Raw genomic sequence first — 17,771 nt, 5'->3', positions numbered from 1 at the left:
TGTCTCTCTCTCTCTCTCTCTCTGTCTCTCTGTCTCTTCTTAGGTTCATCAATGCCAGAAGGAGAATAGTCCAGCCCATGATTGACCAGTCAAATCGCTCAGGTACGGTTTCTACTCTTAAAAGAGAGAAAGTGTGAGTGTGTGTGTATACTCTGTGCGTGTGTGTGTGTGTGTGTGAGAGAGTGTGCGTGTTTGCGTGTGTGTGTGCGTGCGCGTGCGTGCGTGTGCGTGTCTTCTTGCATGCCAGGATCACGTGACTGACCCACGGTGTGTGTGTGTGTGTGTGTCCCCAGGTCAGGGGGGTCCGTACAGCCCGGAGGGGGCAGCCCTGGGGGGCTACGGTCTGGACGGTCAGCCCCACCTGGGCCTCCGGGCAGCAGGTACAGTGACACCCTCCCTACTTCCTGTCACATGATATGGCCCCGTCACAACAGCTCTGTGAGATACACACTGTACGCCAGGGCTGCCCTTAACCCTCTCTCTCATTCTCTCTCTTTCTCTCTCTCTCTTTCTGTCTCTCTTTCTCCCTTTCTCTCCCCTTTCTCGCGCTCTCTTTCTTGGGCTCCATCTACTTCGCCGTCACCCCCTCCCACTCTCTCTCTTTCTCTCTCTCTCTCCCTCTCTCCCTCTTTCTCTCTCTCTCTCCCTCTGTCTCTCTCTCTCCCTCTCTCCCTCTTTCTCTCCCTCTTTCTCTCTATCTCTCCCTCTTTCTCTCTCTCTCCCTCTCTCTCTCTCTCTCTCTCCCCCCCCCCACCCCCCCCCCCCCCCTCTCTCTCTCTCTCTCTCAGGTCTCCAGGGCATGTCGTCTCTCCCGGGGGACTACCCCGGGGCTCTCCTGCCCCAGCCGGGCTACCCCCACCCGGGCCCCTCCCTGCACCCGTACCCGGGGCCGCACCCCGCCATGCTGCTCCACCCCCCGCCACACCCACACCCCGCAGAACCACTCCTCAGCCAGGGCCTGGACATACACGCCCACTAGCCACATGAGGGGAGCGTGCGTGTGTGTGTGGAGTGTGTGTGTGAGTGTGTGTGTGTGGTGTGCGTGCGTGCGTGTGTGTGTGTGGAGTATGTGTATGGGGCACACACAAACACAGTCTTCCTAACGTTTACATTCCCCTGTATGACACTGACCTCAATGTGGCTGCTTGCACTCTTTGCTGTCACACACACACACACACACACACACACACACACACTGAGTTCTGGGTTCGAGCCATACCAGCCTCAGTGCGAACACGCCCCACCCCCACGCACCCCCCTCCTTCGATGCCATGAGCGGAGCCAGGGTCCTGAACAGGACGAAGTATCGCCCCCTGTAGGAGAAACGGAGAAACGCAGGCCTTACCCCACACTGGCCACGCCCCACCTCCTCCTCCGGCTGACCATACAGACGCACGGACAGGGACGGACGGACGGACAGGGACAGACGCACGGACAGGGACGGACGGACGGACGGACCGCGGACCCCCACCTGGGCCCCGCCTCGCTCTCAAAGACCACGCCCCTTCCAAACCAACTCCGCTCGCCTTATGACATCACACAGCCCGAGGAAGTGATTGGATGGGACGCCCGTGACAACGTTCCGCCCCTCTCCAGCTGACGGCTGTCACACACACGCGCATGCAAGCAGACACAAACACACACACACGCGTATTACAAACACACGCTCATGGACAAGCGCTCATACACTCTCACAACCTTATTTAATTTTTGTATTTATACGTGTGCCAGAGCGTCATACACAAGCTTGTGAATAATATTACACATCTTCCGAGATATCACTCTGCATGACCAGTAGACTGAATGACAACGCATCCTCTCTCTCTGTTAAATACTTTAACATCACTTACCTCCTTAAGAGTGTGGAGTTTCCCGTCAGTTGGGTCACACACACACACACACACACACACACACACACACACACACACACACACACACACACACACACACACACAGACATTCACACACGCTCACTCTCGAGTTTGCCTGTTGAACCTCTAAGCATTTCTTAGTGTATTTTGTCTGCCATAGGGTTTGAGGAGGAAAGCCAAAGGACTACACACACGCACACACACACACACACACACACACAGACACACTATACCTCCTCAGCCCTGCCAGGCTGGCTTCGACAACAGACTTTATTTCTGAACGATGATGAGGATAATGATGATAGCTACGATGATAATACCGTATGATAATGATTCTAATATTAAAAACCTCTGTTTTGTAAACGCCTGTCGGTGATCTGTTCACGCGTCGGACCGGACGTTCTGCTTGTGTCTCCATGTGTTCTCTCTCTTCCGTGGTCCGTAGTAGAACCTCCCCCTCGTTCTCTCCTGTCTTCTTTCATACGTTCCTTCCACATTCCTGCCGCCATCTGCATGGTCCAGACCTGGGCTGCAGTGATCAGTCTCTGTAACATGTCAACACACACACTATTCACACCACACACACACACACACACACACACACCATTCAACCTCCGCTGGCCTGGGACTAAACCCCCCCCCCACACACACACACAGCGCCCTCGTCCCTCCCAGAGAGCCGCCTCCAGCAGGGGTCAGGGGCCAGAGTTCATCCTGGGGTCAATAGGAAATGGCCAGCCTTTCTGAACCTCGGGGTCTGACCCCTTGCTTCGTTCCACTTTTCATTTGTCTTCCTGTCCGCACACACACACACACACACACACTCACAATCCGCAGTCTAGTAATGTCCGCCAAGCAACAGACACACATACAGAGAACGAAGAGAATGAGCAGGGTATGTGTGTGTGTGGGAGGGGTGGGGGGGGGGGGGCGGGGGCTGGTGATCATTAATCATTCAATTACACACCTGTCAGAGTGTAGACAAGGGAGAGAGAGAGCTGGGCTTGTAGCATGGAGAGGGGGAGGATGCGAAAGAGGTGAAGTGAAAGTGTGGGAGGCGCATGGAGGGTGAGGGAGAGAGAAAGAGAGGGAGGGAGGGTAGATAGAGAAAGAGAGCGAGGGAGGGTAGATGGAGAAAGAGAGGGAGGGAGGGTAGATAGAGAACGAGGGAGGGAGGGTAGACAGAGAAAGAGAGGGAGGGAGGGTAGATAGAGAAAGAGAGCGAGGGAGGGTAGATGGAGAAAGAGAGGGAGGGAGGGTAGATAGAGAACGAGGGAGGGAGGGTAGACAGAAAGAGAGGGAGGGAGGGTAGATAGAGAAAGAGAGGGAGGGAGGGTAGATAGAGAACGAGGGAGGGAGGGTAGACAGAAAGAGAGGGAGGGAGGGTAGATAGAGAAAGAGGGAGGGAGGGTAGATAGAGAAAGAGAGGGAGGGAGGGTAGACAGAAAGAGAGGGAGGGAGGGTAAATAGTGAAAGAGAGGTAGGGAGGGTAGACGGAGAAAGAGATGAAGGGAGGGTAGACAGAAAGAGAGGGAGGGAGGGAGGGTAGATAGAGAAAGAGAGGGAGGGAGGGTAGAGAGAATGAGAGTAAGCTCCGAGGGGGAGAAACCTCTAGCTAGGGAGAGATAAGGGGGAGACTAGCAGATAAACGGACAGACACACACTATCAGTCTGTGACAGAGCAGAGCAGGGACAACATGGAGCTCCTCATAGATAGGTTCTGGTACAGACCGGTTCTGAGGCTCGGGGCGGGGCGGTGGATGTGTGTGGGTCCAGACACGCGTACGGAACCCAACAGGAGAACAGAGCAGTGTGTGTAGAGCCTGTCTATCTATCTACGCTCGGCCCAGTTGTGACCAGAAGGACTTACTCTGTATGTGTGATTACGAAAGCCTGTGACACTTGTGTTGTGTTTGTGTTTACGGAAATCTTATGTGTGTGAGATGTGCTTGTGAGTATCTGTGTGAATCTGCATACGTGTGTGTGTGTGTGTGCGTGTGTGTGTGTGTGTGTGTGTGTGAGTCACAGTAAACAGTGAGTCTCTCCCCCTCTCTCAGGACTATGTTAAGCTGCAGCGCCTGCCTCCACTGCCTTGGGCCACTACCATCTGCCTAGCCCCCTCTCTCCCTCTCTCTCTCACACACACACACACACACACACACACACACACACACACACACACACACACACACACACAGCCACCAATGCCATACTGTATATCTAATTCATGGCCAGACCAAGTGAATAACACGGCCCCCTGTATGCATAATATAACACATGTAAAAGTGTGTGTGTGTGTGTGCGTGTGCGTGCGTGCATGTGTGTGTATGTGAGGGTGTTTGTGTGCTTGCGTGCATGCATGTGTGCATTTGTGTGTGTGTGAGGGTAGATGTGAGGGTAGGTGTATGCGTCTGTGTGTGTGTGTGTGTGTGTGCGTGTTTGTGTGTGTGTGTCTGTGTGTGCGTGTGTGTGTGTGCGTGTGTGTGGTGTAGTACTGTTTGTCCATACCAATGTTCTCATAATGATAAATCCTAGAAGGGTCTGCCCACAGCCACAGCAGTTCGGCCTGGACACCAAAGATGGCCGACATGGAATTTTCACACATAGTTGTCATGGAAATTAGCATTGTTATCAGTTTTATCAGTGATTCTAGATGCTGCTGTAGCCATCTTCTATCTCATTAGCATTTAACTAATTACTTCAACTGTTGTCTAGCATATAATATAATATAGCATTAATACTATGAATTGAAGTAATACTTAGCTTGGGCTTTAACATAATATGGATTATAATATTTCTCTGACTGTGTCTTCCTCCCTCAGTCTCTCTCTCCTGCCCAGAGCAGAAAGCAGGCTGGTGAAGGAGAAGACCAGATGTTAGCTCGCTCGCTAGTCGTCGCCGTGGCTCTTGTTGAGGAGCGAGATGCAGGCAGAATGCCAGATGTCTCATTAGGCAAATTTGATTGGGTCGGTCATTTAGAATTCAGAATGAGGTGGTTCCTTATGTATGGCTGTTGTGTGAGGGTATGTGTGAAAGTGTCCATTTGCATATGAGGTACACTCTATAAGTATTTGCATGTGTATGTATGTATATGCATATATTATAGAGTGCCCCCCAACCCTGTGTGTAGGTAGGTGTGTTGTGTGTGTGTGTGTGCGTGTGAGAGACATATGTCCGTGTTCTATGAGTTAGTATAGTATGGCTTAGATTGAGAACCCCCCCCCTCCCCTCTCTCTCTTTCATATGTATATGTTTATCATGAACAAAACACTCACAGCTATGTTAACATACACAACATAGCCAGTCCTTCACTGTCATATGTACATACCACAATTTTCTGGAAGCACACAATAACAGAGTTCATTTGAATAAACTTTAATCCATCCTCACTTGCTCGTTTCCGTCAATTGCTTTGTACATAGGATCCCACTGCACATACATAACACAAGGCACACATAGAAAACACTGCACACACATTAACACATTGCACATGCACTGTATACACACACACTGAACATTATTTTGTATTTGCCCTTTGCTCCCTGTGTTACCTTAACACTGTCCTGTCTCTGCATGTCATTAACACTGTCCTGTCTCTGCATGTCATTAACACTGTCCTGTCTCTACATGTCATTAACACTGTCCTGTCTCTGCATGTCATCAACACTGTCCTGTCTCTGCATGTCATTAACACTGTCCTGTCTCTGCATGTCATTAACACTGTCCTGTCTCTGCATGTCTTTAACACTGTCCTGTCTCTGCATGTCCTTAACACTGTCCTGTCTCTGCATGTCATTAACACTGTCCTGTCTCTACATGTCATTAACACTGTCCTGTCTCTACATGTCATTAACACTGTCCTGTCCCTACATGTCATTAACACTGTCCTGTCTCTGCATGTCATTAACACTGTCCTGTCTCTACATGTCATTAACACTGTCCTGTCTCTACATGTCATTAACACTGTCCTGTCCCTACATGTCATTAACACTGTCCTGTCTCTGCATGTCATTAACACTGTCCTGTCTAGTCCTTGATGATAAATCTCATTCTGATTCTGAAGGGTGATGTCATTTTTATAAACATAAAAAAATAAATGTGTTATCTTAGTTAACTTATCCTGTTATATTCTGTTTCTTTATTTCTATCTATCTATCTATCTATCTATCTATCTATCTATCTATCTATCTATCTATCTATCTATCTATCTATCTATCTATCTATCTATCTATCTATTTATGTGTGTTCAATACTTGGATAAAACTGGCCCTTAGAGAAGCAGTCATCATGCCTGACCGCTTTCAGGAGAGACACTGCTGCCATCTACTGGTCAGAAGAGAAAACAGGTCAAGTCTATAGTATGTTTGTTCATACAAGTTAACGCAACCCACAGTGCTTTACATCTCAACAGATGATTTAAAAACAGCACATAATTAAACAGACAATACAACATTTAAAGCTCTCAAATAAAGTTTATTAATGCTAAACAAATAAAGTTTATTATTATTATTATTATTAAAGAAATACAGAATTAAAATCCAAAAGATTTAAATACAATACAAAATAAAACTATCTGCTAAAAGCAATATTAAAATGTATTTATTAAGATTTCCCCAGTTTCAGCCATTCTGAGGTTCTCTAGGTGTTCCAGAGGCTGGGAACATAAAAACTCAAAGCTGCCTCCCTGTGTCTCTTGGTCTTGGCTCGTTAAAACAAAGTTTTGTCCCAGTTTGACATACTGTAACTCAGACTGTAACTCTCTGTTTTGTAAAAGTTCCCTCTGGGCATTAGGAACCATAAACCCGTCTTTTCCATCAGTTTCAGAAGTCCCTGTGTGCTGATCTAGAATAAGCTCTTCACTGTTAACGGGGATAACTATGATCTGACCTGAGGTCAGCGTTCCAGGCCATCTTCCCCACTCTTCCTCAGGTATCACTCGACGAACCGCGACACTCTTTTCACCTGTCTTGGTGAGCGTGTGTGTGTCTGTCTCTGTGTGAGCGTGCGGTTGTGTGTTCCCATGTGTGTGTGAGTGTGTGCGCCTGCCGGTTTACTTGACATTGCCTCATAGTGACCCTCACGTGGACTGACCTGCCCCCACTCCACCTCGGAAGCCCCCGTACTAGTTTGGACATTGTCCGCCCCCGCCTCCATGGCCCTCTGTGAGCTGACTTCCACCCCATCCCCAAAGTCCTTCTGTCTCTCCACAGGCTGTCTGTCCTCCTCGACCAATAGCTCGCCTCTCCCACCCTTAGGCGTGCCCTGGGGGGACAAAGCTCTGGATGCTGATTGGTCCTCCTCCACTCGGTGTCCCACCACGACCTGCACTGACTCCCCTTCACCCACAGCGGGCGCCACCTGTGAGGAGTCGACGGTGTCTCCTCCCCTCTCCTCCTCGGCTCCTTTCTCTCCCGTCTTAGACCTCCCCCTGCTCCTCTCCATGTGTCCCCCTCTGCGAATAGTCCTCCGGCTCCTGCTGCGCCGGGATTGGTTGCAGTGCAGGGTACGTCTGCGATGCCATTGGCTGAGGGACTTCTGGGCCTCGGCGCTGACCTGGCGAACAGGCTTCCGCGGGCAGAAGCTGCTGATGTAGAAGAGAGACGCGTAGAGCGTCGTCAGGTAGTATCCTCCTGGAGAGAGAGAGGGAGGGAGGGAGGGAGGGAGGGAGAGAGGGAGGGAGGGAGGGAGGGAGGGAGGGAGGGAGGGAGGGAGGGAGGGAGGGAGGGAGGGAGGGAGGGAGGGAGAGAGAGAGGGAGGGAGGAGGGAGGGAGGGAGGGAGAGAGGAGTCGTTATCATATGGGAATGTGTGTGTGTGTGTGTGTGTGTGTGTGTGTGTGTGTGTGTGCTCGTGTGTGTGCGTGCATGCATGTGTGTGTGTGTGGGTGTGCATGTGTGCATGCATGCATGTGTTTGTGTATGTGCGCGTGTGTGTGTGTGTGTGTGTGTTCCTCACCCTCCCCCTGTAGCTGAGTGGGGTCCAGCAGCTCCATCATGTAGTCGGTGTCCAGCTGCAGCGTGACCAGGTTGCTCCTCAGGACCACCCAGGTCAGACACGGCAGGAAGTCGTCCGCCCCGTACACCTTCCCTGGACAGAGGACAGGAAGAGGAGGCGGCTTATCGTGAGACGAGAGACAGCCTCACGCACCACAACGCCCGGAGAGAGACCAGGTCAGCTTGACAAGATGGATTTGACACTAGGGGGAGCCATAGAGTCACAATGACAGGGAAGAGAGAGAGATAGAGAGAGAGGGGGAGAGAGAGAGAGGGAGAGGGAGAGAGATAGAGGGGGAGAGAGAGAGAGAGGGAGAGGGAGAGAGAAAGAGAGAGAGATAGAGGGGGAGATAGAGATAGAGGGGGAGATAGAGATAGAGAGAGGGAGAGAGATAGAGAGAGAGGGAGGGAGAGAGAGAGAGAGGGAGAGAGAAAGAGAGATAGAGGGGGAGATAGAGATAGAGAGAGATAGAGAGAGAGAGGGAGGGAGAGAGAGAGGGAGAGAGAGAGAGAAAGACGGGGGGAGGAGAGAGAGATAGAGAGTCCCCATTCCCTCCGTCCACGGCGCCGGACGTGCGACCTACCCGGGCCGGCGTTGGAGCTCATGCCGTGGTAGACGGTCTTGCAGACCTTGAGGAGGACGCGGACCTTCTTACTGGGCGAGTAGGCCTGGTGCATGGCTGCCCACCTCTGCTGCACCCTCTCTAGGGCTGCGGGGTCCGGGACCCCCACCCCGGCCGACCCATCCAGCCCCTCCACCGACCGGCCCTCCAGCACGCGCTGGTTGTTGCGGAGACGCTCCAGGCTGCCGTCCTGGCATCGGGAGGTCTGGAGGCAGGAGTAGAGGTGGGCGCTGACGGGCTTGAGCGCCACCTTGTGGAGGGAGATCTCCACCATGGAGTCTGGGGGGGAAGGGGGGAAGGGGAGAGAGGGATGAGAGGAAGATGGAGGAGGATAGAAGGGCCACAGAGAGAGAGAAAGGAGGAGAGGTAGAGAGATTGGGATTAGTCCACGATTATTCCAATCCCATTCCAGTCCCGGGGCAGCTGTTTAGCTCAGGAGGTAGAGCGGGTCGTCCGACGATCGTAGGTTCGAATCCCGGCTCCTCCTGACGACATGTCGACGTGTCCTTAGGCGAGACGCTGAACCCCAAATTGTTCTCGATGAGCAGGCTAGCACCTTGCATGGCAGCTGCTGCCATTGGTGTGTGAGCGTGTGTGTGAATGGGTGAATGAGAGGCCTTTATTGTAAAGCTGTTTGGATAAAAGCGCTATATAAGTGCAGTCCATTTATAAATACACGTGGAGGGCCGGGCCCCCCCCCTTAGTTAAAAGGGACAATGGAGAGAATGTGAGAGAGGGAGGGTCGAAAGGCGTGACTCACCAATCTCCATGTCCGGGGTGTCCGTCATGCTGTCCAGGAGGGAGCTGACCTCGGGACAGTCCAGCAGCGTCTCCCTCAGCGCCGTCAGCGACGCGCGGACTTCCTGGAGAAGCTCCACCCCCGTGACCCCGGGCAGGATCATCCCCCTCTGGGCCTGCTCGACGAAAATCCTCAGGGCCTCCGAGAAGGCCCCGCCCCTCCGGTCGCTCAGCTCCTGCACCCGATTGCTCAGCCTCTTCTGCTGACAGACCAGCCCGCCGAGGGCCTGGCTCACGGCCGAGAGGCGGTGCTTCACCTTGTCGGCCAACCGGTGTGCGGACGGGTGGTAGTGGGCGGGGCTCAGGCCGCCGTCTTGCTCCTCCTCCACGCTGCTGATAGACAGGGAGTCCAGCTCTATGGAGGGAGGCAGGAGCTGGGTGGGCAGCCAGATGCCTCCCTCGATCCAGGAGACCCTGTGTGGAGACTGGATGATGGGGCCGCTGAGGGGCCGCGCGCTGGCGTCCAGGCTGGGGGCCCGGAGGCTGAAGGCGCCCTGGCTGCCGAGCCTCCTCCGGGAGACAGAGTCCTCACTGGGCCTTCGGAGGATCACTTCCCCCTCAGGGCTGGAGGGGGCCTGGGGGGGCTGGGAAGGCAGGGCAGGGTCGAAAGACTGGTTCTCCACGGGGCCTGAATGGGATGGGGCGTGAAATTGTGGAGTTTGTACTTTGATCCGTTGAACATTGATTGGGTGTACACGGTAGGTACCCCAACAGACACACACGCACGCACGCACACACACACACACGCACACACGCACGCACGCACACACACACACAAGCACACACACACACACACACACAAATACACACCTGGGCTAGCAGGACTAGCGCTGCAGCTCTCCTGGTCCCGTGAGATCTCTCTCCCGGTGAGTAGACTGGTGCTCAGGCGCCTCTCGCGTCTCTGATTGGCTGGGCGGGCTGTATGCTGGAGGCTGATTGGCTTGTCAGTCAGCCAGTCGTCTCCGTGCTCGTGGAGGTAGAGGGGGTTGATGACAAATAGTGCTCCAGTGGCTGACGTCACCTGAAATTGGGCCGGACAGAGAGAAAGAGGAGATGGAGGAAACGTTAACAAGACCCGGGGTTCTCAACCTTTGTGTGTCCAGCGGAGAGCTGGATGTAGCTGAACAGCTTACAGCTCCTTAGAGCGCACTAGAGCTGGAGTTTAGAGCTGGCTAGGCTACCCATGTTTTACTTAAGCAATAAACCACGAGAGGCCGTGTGTTATAATGATTTTATAACAGCTAGGGGGCGTTGTTAGGCACGACGCGAAGCCGAGTGCCTAAAACCCCCATAGCTGTTATAAAATCACTATAACACACGGCCTCAAGTTTATTGTTTTTTACAACGGTTACTACAGCTATTAGTGTAAAATAAACACACAGCAATGTAAAATATTAACATTTATTCAAAACGAAGCATCATTCCGCCGAGCAAAATAGTTCCCCTAACAAATGGGTTGCCAAGCAACAACAACAACTACAATGCATTGGATCAAATGGGAGGCGCATTAATACTGAAAATGGAATGATATGCAGTCCCAGGTGTGTGTTACAAAGTATTTTAACACGGCTTCCAGCCAATCAGAATCAAGAACCAGAACTAACCGTTGTATAAACCTACGTTAGAAACGAGTGTTGTGTTTTTGCAGACTGCAGATACTAGCCAAGTTACGATATCTAGATAATGTTAGTTAGCTAGTGCTAAAGTTCGCTGTCTCTGCGGTTTTGCCAAAAACCGACCGTTGTCATCATCAGTAGCTACAGCCTTTACAGCCTGCGCTCTGGCCCAAAAAGTTCAACTTTTTTCAACTGAAAAAAAACAGAGCCTATAGCACTAAAAAGCACTTTGAACACAGGTCTCGCGCCTTAGAGCTCAATACCCATTGTAAAAAACGAGAAAACATCGCCAGCTCTAAAATACAGTTTGCCGGTGGACATGCACCCTTAGGGGCGCTTTTGATTGTTAAAAATATTCTGAGGACCACCTTCCTAAACACATGAGAAAAACCAGGCCAGGTCAAGCCTGGCTTATGTGCGTGGCTGGCTTGTCTCTGTTCAGGACTGGTAGGACGGAAGCTAGTTCAAAGTCCTGGTGTTCACCCACAGAGCTCTTCACGGACAGACCCCGGCCGACATCTCAGAACTTTTGCACCCCCACTATCTGAGTCGGTCTCTGAGGTCATCCGACCAGCGTCTCCTGGCGGTGCCCCGGACCAGACTAAAAACCCAGGGTGACAGAGCATTTGAGGCGGTGGCGCCAAGACTCTGGAACGCTCTTCCCCAGGCCCTGAGAGAGCCATCCACTGAACTCATGTTCAAAAAACCTCTTAAGACACATGTTCAGACAGGCCTTCGGCCATCTATAACGCCTTGCTGCTCGCAATGTTGTTTTTTCTGTTCTGTGTCGTTTTAATTTTGTCTCATGTTGTATTGCCTTGATTTTAATTTATTACTGTAAACACTGTGCATCCGTGCTGTGAAGAGCGCTATATAAATAAAGCTTACTTACTTACTTACTTACTAGTCATGCCACTGAAATAGCTGTGAATGGAAATGACATGAAATAATGTCTGATAAATTAAGATGGGTCTTGTCGCCTGGACACATCAGTTCCAAAACGTAAACAACAGCATTTGTTCAGCTACATATAGACTAGAGGAGTTTCGCACAGCATAGACGGTAATGTCTGAGAATGTCCCGCATGGGAGTCCAATGCTCTGACCACTACTCTACTTGTGGAATTAAGGTAAGGGATAAAAAGGTTGGAGTGAAAGGATGAACGTGTGGAGGTTTGGAGTAAAGTCCCATAAAGTCATCCCCACCGGGTCTTGAACCCTGATCTCCTGGGTGGGAGTCCCTAGTGTAGGTTGGGGTTAGAATAAGGGTTGGGGTTGGGACAGGATCTGACCTATAAGGCAAGGGGTAAAGGTCGGAGTGAAAGGATGAACATGTGGAGGTTTTGGGGTATAGTCCCATAAAATCACCCCCATCGGGTCTTGAACCCCGATCTCCCAGGTGGGAGTCCAATGCTTTCACCGCTACTCTACTTGAGCAGTGGAGACTTTCAAATAGATTTTGATGTCCTTCTTTATTTTGGTGTGCTGGGACTAGTAAGTAAGTAAGTAAAGTAAAACTTTATTTATAGAGCGCTTTTCTCAGCACGAGTGCACAGAGTGCTTTACAGTGGATAATTAAAATAAACATACAGTTCACATAGGCAGAAATCATGACAACATGGGGGGGGGGTCAATAGTTGGGCTACAGATCGCCAAAAGCCTGTCTGAACAGGTGGGTCTTCAAGAGTTTTTTAAAAGAGTTCTCAGATGTTGAGGCTCTCAGGTCCTGGGGTAGGGCATTCCAGAGCCTAGCTCGGTCACCCTTAGTCTCTAGCCTGGTCCGAGGCACCACCAGGAGCCCCTGGTCGGACGACCTCAGGGGCCGGCTGGAGGAGTAGGGGTGGATGAGGTCGCAGATGTAGGCAGGGGCTTGTCCATGGAGGGCTCTGTAAGTGAACACCAGGACCTTGAAGTGGATCCTGAGGTGCACAGGGAGCCAGTGCAGGGAGGCCAGGATGGGGGTGATGTGGCACGATTTCTTGGCCCTGGTGAGCAGCCTGGCCGCAGCATTCTGGACCAGTTGCAACTGGTCCACAGATGCTTTGTTTAGGCAGGTGAACAAAGAGTTACAATAGTCCAACCTGGAGGATGTAAAAGCATGGACAGACAGTTCCAGCTCACCATGAGCAACAATGGACCGAAGTTCCTCAGATGGAAAAAGCAGGTGTGAGTGAAAGACTTAACATGTTTGTCTAGATACATAGACCGATCAAGTCACACCAAGGTTCCTCAGGTTGAGGTGTACATTTCCACTGAGGGACCCCATGTGATCTGCCACCCTAGTGGCAACACTGTCCGACGCCAAGATCAAGACTTCGGTCTTAGCCTAACTACTGCCTCTTGTGGTGCCAACAGAGAAATGCAGGTCAACATTCAACAGAGGGAGGGAGTGATAACCGGACAAACGCTATCCTAGGTGCGCTGGCTTACAGCCACGCAAAAAAACTGGTGGTCCGTTACTTTTTGCATCCAAGTGCGGGGTATAGTTTTGCATCTTAGGGAATGTTCGCTAGCGGGCTACGTTAGCTAAAAACATTCGGATGTTATTGGCGCGGTGATATTCAAATGGAACTGGTCATGAGTAAATTTAGACATAAAAATAATTAGCTTTGTAAATTACAAAACTATTTCATTCTTTTTTAACCATTTGGCAGCACTGCCTCTTCGGCCCACTAGATGGCGCTCTGCGGACCTCCAGTGGGCCGTGGACCACTGGTTGAGAATGGCTGAACTAGGCCACCATTAGCAGAGATGCTGCAGACTCAGTCAGCCACACTGCATGCATGTTGTGACGGTAGACTTGAGCACATAAGAAATTCCAAAATACTTGGTGGTGCTTTTGATTTGGTTTTCCGGGCTAAACTTTGCACTTTTAAATTGATAAATCAAGTGCACCTGCCCCTAAAGAGGGTGTCTAGCTCCTCCATGTTTACCTGTATGGAGCACATGACCATCCCCGGGTCTCTCTGGGTCATGTGAGCGGTCGGGAGGTCAGGGGTCGGGCACAGCCAGGCCTCTACAGGAAATGGAGTCATCACGCGTTAGTAGGAGAGAAATACAGCAGCGGATCAGGTGGAGGTTCTGTAGATCATGTAAAGGAATAAGGAAGTAGCAAGTAATAGCGAGGGAGTGGTGGAAGAACAGAGAGAGAGAGAGAGAGAGAGAGAGACTCACTGGGTCCCAGCTGAGATAGATGAGACTCTGTCTGCTCTGTCAGACTGTAGAACCACAGAGGAATCGACAGACAGATGGACAACACATCCCTGAGAGAGAGAGAGAGAGAGAGAGAGAGAGAGAGAGAGAGAGAGAGAGAGAGAGACACAGAGAAAGAAACGGGTTGATAATTATGATGGAGCATACACTGTAATACTGTACATGAATCAGAATCCCATGAATTACTACCCTTAATGTAAACAGTGAGCTGCTGCTGGTGTTACCAGGTGTAGTATAGTACAGTATAGAGTGTGTAATATACTGTAGTAAAGAAGGTTTTGTGTCGAAGGCGTGTCGCAGTGAAGTAGTAGTAGTAATCATACTCTTAGTCACTTGTTTTAGAGAGAAGATGCACTTGTGAGTTCTGGCAAGTAGTGGTACTTTGGCTTTTCCTACGTTAAATACAATTATTGTTGGTTGTTCTGGATAAAAGCGTCATGACTAATGTAATGTAGTATTTACAGGACAACGTGTGTATCCACCGTGCCAAGCAACTGAATGTACAGACAACCGTGCGACTTGTTTTCGTGTGAGTAACTTGGTCGAGAGAAGAGCGTGTCGTGGCGTCGGTAGCAACGCGCCTTCGGGTGTAAACGAGTAAAGAGGCCGTCACTGACCTGCTCAGAGAGTAGAAGGCCACCAGCTGGGAGAGGTCAACGAAACCTAGACAGGACTGAGACAGCTTATAGACTGACAGAGTGAAACGAGAGAGTGTGCCCATGAGAGAGAGAGAGAGAGAGAGAGAGAGAGAGAGAGAGAGAGAGAGAGAGAGAGAGGGGAACAGAGGTAGAGGAAGCAGAAAATATTCAGAACTTGTTTCTCAGGAAGTTTACACTACTGGGATGTGAAGAATTGACAAATAGTGTGTCCCGTCTTTAAAGTTGTAAGTGCAAATGAGCTGATCCACACAAAATAGCAGGTCATTTAATTTATACATCTTGCACACTCGAGTCACAATCACATTCAATTCATGGCATGTCTGTCCAAGTTTGTGTGTGTGTGCGTGCGTGTGTGCGTGTGTGTGTGTGGAGCCTACCTGTCCCAGAGTGCTTGATGGGGTAGTCTGTAGCTGAAGTGTTCTCTCCTCCTGAAGACACACACAGCAGGACTGGACAGGAGGAGGAGTCTCTCAGAACCAGGAAGCTCTGAAGAGAGAACGACAGAGAGAGAGAGAGAGAGGAGAGGTGGGTGAGACCATTTTCGGGAGACTGGTCTAGAGAGCTTTTACTGGTATTCTCACTTCTCTGACACATATCGACACCAACTTTAGTCAGAAAGAGACGTGTCATCACACCACTAAAGAACACACAAGAAACACACAAAAACAAGTTGCATATACCGTATACACACACGCACACACACATACACACACGCACATACACACACGCACACACAAACACACACAGGAAGTGGTTTGGAAGTGAAGCATGCTCAGAAATAGATGTGTCTCAGAGATGAGGGAGAGAGAAGGAGAGTTCACTCCCAGTCAGGGTGCACGTTACGCCCTGCAGCTCCAACGCAGATATGTTAAAATGGCTCATCTGAACCCGTTAAAAACCCTCCACTAACCTCTAACCGCTCGATATCATTAGTTCAGCAAATCATAGTGTCTTGCCTACAGTCCTGGCGCCTTCTCTTAGTTTCTGACGCAGGCGACAGCAGCTCTGATGCACTCTTAGTTCCCCGTCAGCTGTTAAAGTAAGGGTGAGGTCCGCACACAGATACTCCACAGGGCTATTTATTGGGTAAAAGGTGACAACGTTTCGACCCGTGTGGGTCCCCAGTCAGCTGTGTCACTGGCGTCTCCATCTGAGGCTCGGCATGGGAATTCAATTCCATATGCTTTATTGGCATGGATGTCAGGTGAACAATATTGCCAAAGCATCAAGAATACAATTCCATAAGAACATGATAAAACAAATCAAGTATACAATTAATGTATCTCTCTCTCCCTCTCTAAGAGAGAGAGAGAGAGACACTTTCTTCATCAACATCGAGGACCACAGCCTAATCTGGTCTGGTCCATCTGTATCTGCCCCTCACTCTCGCTGTTCGTCTTGAATTTTTCTCTCTCTCTCTGACTGACTTTTGCCTCTCTCTCTCTCTCTCTCTCTCTCTCTCTCTCTGACAAACACACACACAAACACAATACCCTCCCTCTACATTTATGTGTAACATAAGCGGTCTTGGTTTATCTGATGTTACTACCTGTACAAAGTAACTACGAGAAATACACTTCAGAAAGATCAGATGATTCTATGTCTTGACAATTACAGGTCGACTCCATTCGTACAAGTCTAGATTTTAACCTGCAATAGTGAACTTCAGTGTCAAGCTACCTGACCAGCAATGCCTGTGTACTGTAGGTGTGTGAAAGACAGACATACAGACACACACATGCATACACACATGCACAGACAGGGTAAATGTAGGCTCACTCACCCCTGCTGGGCGACCCCATAGAGCGGCGTGGACCCCCTCCCTATCCCAGGGTGCACCAGGGGACCAGGCGTCCTGACTTAGTCTCAGACGCTCCAACAGGGACAGAGGCCTCCTCTTGGGTGCTCCGCCGCCTCCTCCTTCCCTTGCACCTCCGCCTCCTCCCCCTCCTTCTCTTTCATCCCCTCTTTCTTGTTCTTTTCCACCTCCTCCTCTTCCGTTCCCTCCCCCTCCCCCTCCTCCTCCTCCTGCCCCCCCACTGGTGTCTCCGTTGGTCGTCCCACCTGTCCACCTGCTGGGGTAGACAGTCGTTACAGGACGTTCATGTGTGGCTGGGCTAGAGCGCAGAACACACACGTGCATCAACCGGCGGGGCTACGGGAAACGCCTCACCTGTTCTCCTTCCTCTCCTCGCCCTCCTCCTGATCCCCCATGCCCCTCATCCTCTCCGACTACTGAGAGAAAAGACCAAATACATCCTCATCCTCTCCGACTACTGAGAGAAAAGACCAAAAACATCCTCATCCTCTCCGACTACTGAGAGAAAAGACCAAAAACATCCTCATCCTCTCCGACTACTGAGAGAAAAGACCAAAAACATCCTCATCCTCTCCGACTACTGAGAGAAAAGACCAAAAACATCCTCATCCTCTCCGACTACTGAGAGAAAAGACTAAAAACGCATTCAAATAGTATTGTAACTATGTTAGAATATAATTTGTCGTTCCTGTGAACGTTGACGAGGGTTCAAAACAGTAGGAGAGTGACATTTCAATTTCGATTTCAAACAGGCTCCATAAAAGGGAAGTGGACATGACCACTGTGAAGCAGCATTTGAAGCTGCAGTCAAAAACCCCAAGCAAGCAGAATAAAATGCAAATTGCATTAGAAATGGGATCTGACTTCAGATCATTATAAATGGGATCTGACTTCAGACCATTATAAATGGGATCTGACTTCAGATCACTTACCGTGTGTGGTGTACTGCCACAGTAGCTGGTGTGTCCAGTTTTCTCTCTCTCTCACTCACTCACTCCATCCTCTTCCTCTCCTCGTCATCATTTCCTCTCTAATAAAGGTTTGAAATGAAATCTCCACCCTCGCAGACCGCCTTGTTCAGCCTCTCACTGTCAAAGAGGTTCCTGTCCTTTCCCGTGTCATACAGTAGGGAACCTGCTGTTGAGCTTGTGTGTGTGTGTGTGTGTGTGTGTGTTCAGGTAC

At 50.5% G+C, this 17,771-nt stretch overlaps 2 protein-coding genes across 2 annotated transcripts in view; one reads left to right on the top strand and one right to left on the bottom strand.

Annotated features, from left to right (window-relative positions):
- meis3 (myeloid ecotropic viral integration site 3) overlaps positions 1–979 on the top strand; it is a gene marked incomplete at both ends in the record, with an annotated part of 1,187 nt that extends 208 nt beyond the window's left edge. Inside the window, 3 exons of the mRNA XM_084442948.1 lie at positions 44–102; positions 294–380; positions 789–979. Coding sequence (XP_084299074.1) covers positions 44–102; positions 294–380; positions 789–979 — 337 coding nt within the window. The remainder of the gene's footprint in view (positions 1–43; positions 103–293; positions 381–788) is intronic.
- A 4,267-nt stretch (positions 980–5,246) lies between these two features.
- rinl (Ras and Rab interactor-like) lies at positions 5,247–16,984 on the bottom strand (the record flags this gene model as incomplete). The annotated part of the gene is made up of 12 exons (XM_084442945.1): positions 5,247–5,300; positions 6,963–7,501; positions 7,825–7,956; positions 8,447–8,764; positions 9,246–9,911; positions 10,094–10,304; positions 13,832–13,914; positions 14,073–14,116; positions 14,729–14,801; positions 15,148–15,256; positions 16,554–16,662; positions 16,944–16,984. The coding sequence occupies 12 exons, from the start codon at positions 16,982–16,984 to the stop codon at positions 5,247–5,249; spliced, it is 2,379 nt and encodes a 792-aa protein (XP_084299071.1).
- Positions 16,985–17,771: the final 787 nt, after the last annotated feature.

The sequence above is a fragment of the Borostomias antarcticus genome (genome assembly GCF_949987555.1).
Source record: "Borostomias antarcticus genome assembly, chromosome: 9".
In the NCBI taxonomy this organism is placed as follows: Eukaryota; Metazoa; Chordata; class Actinopteri; order Stomiiformes; family Stomiidae; genus Borostomias; species Borostomias antarcticus.
This window is presented reverse-complemented; position numbering and strand designations above follow the sequence as displayed.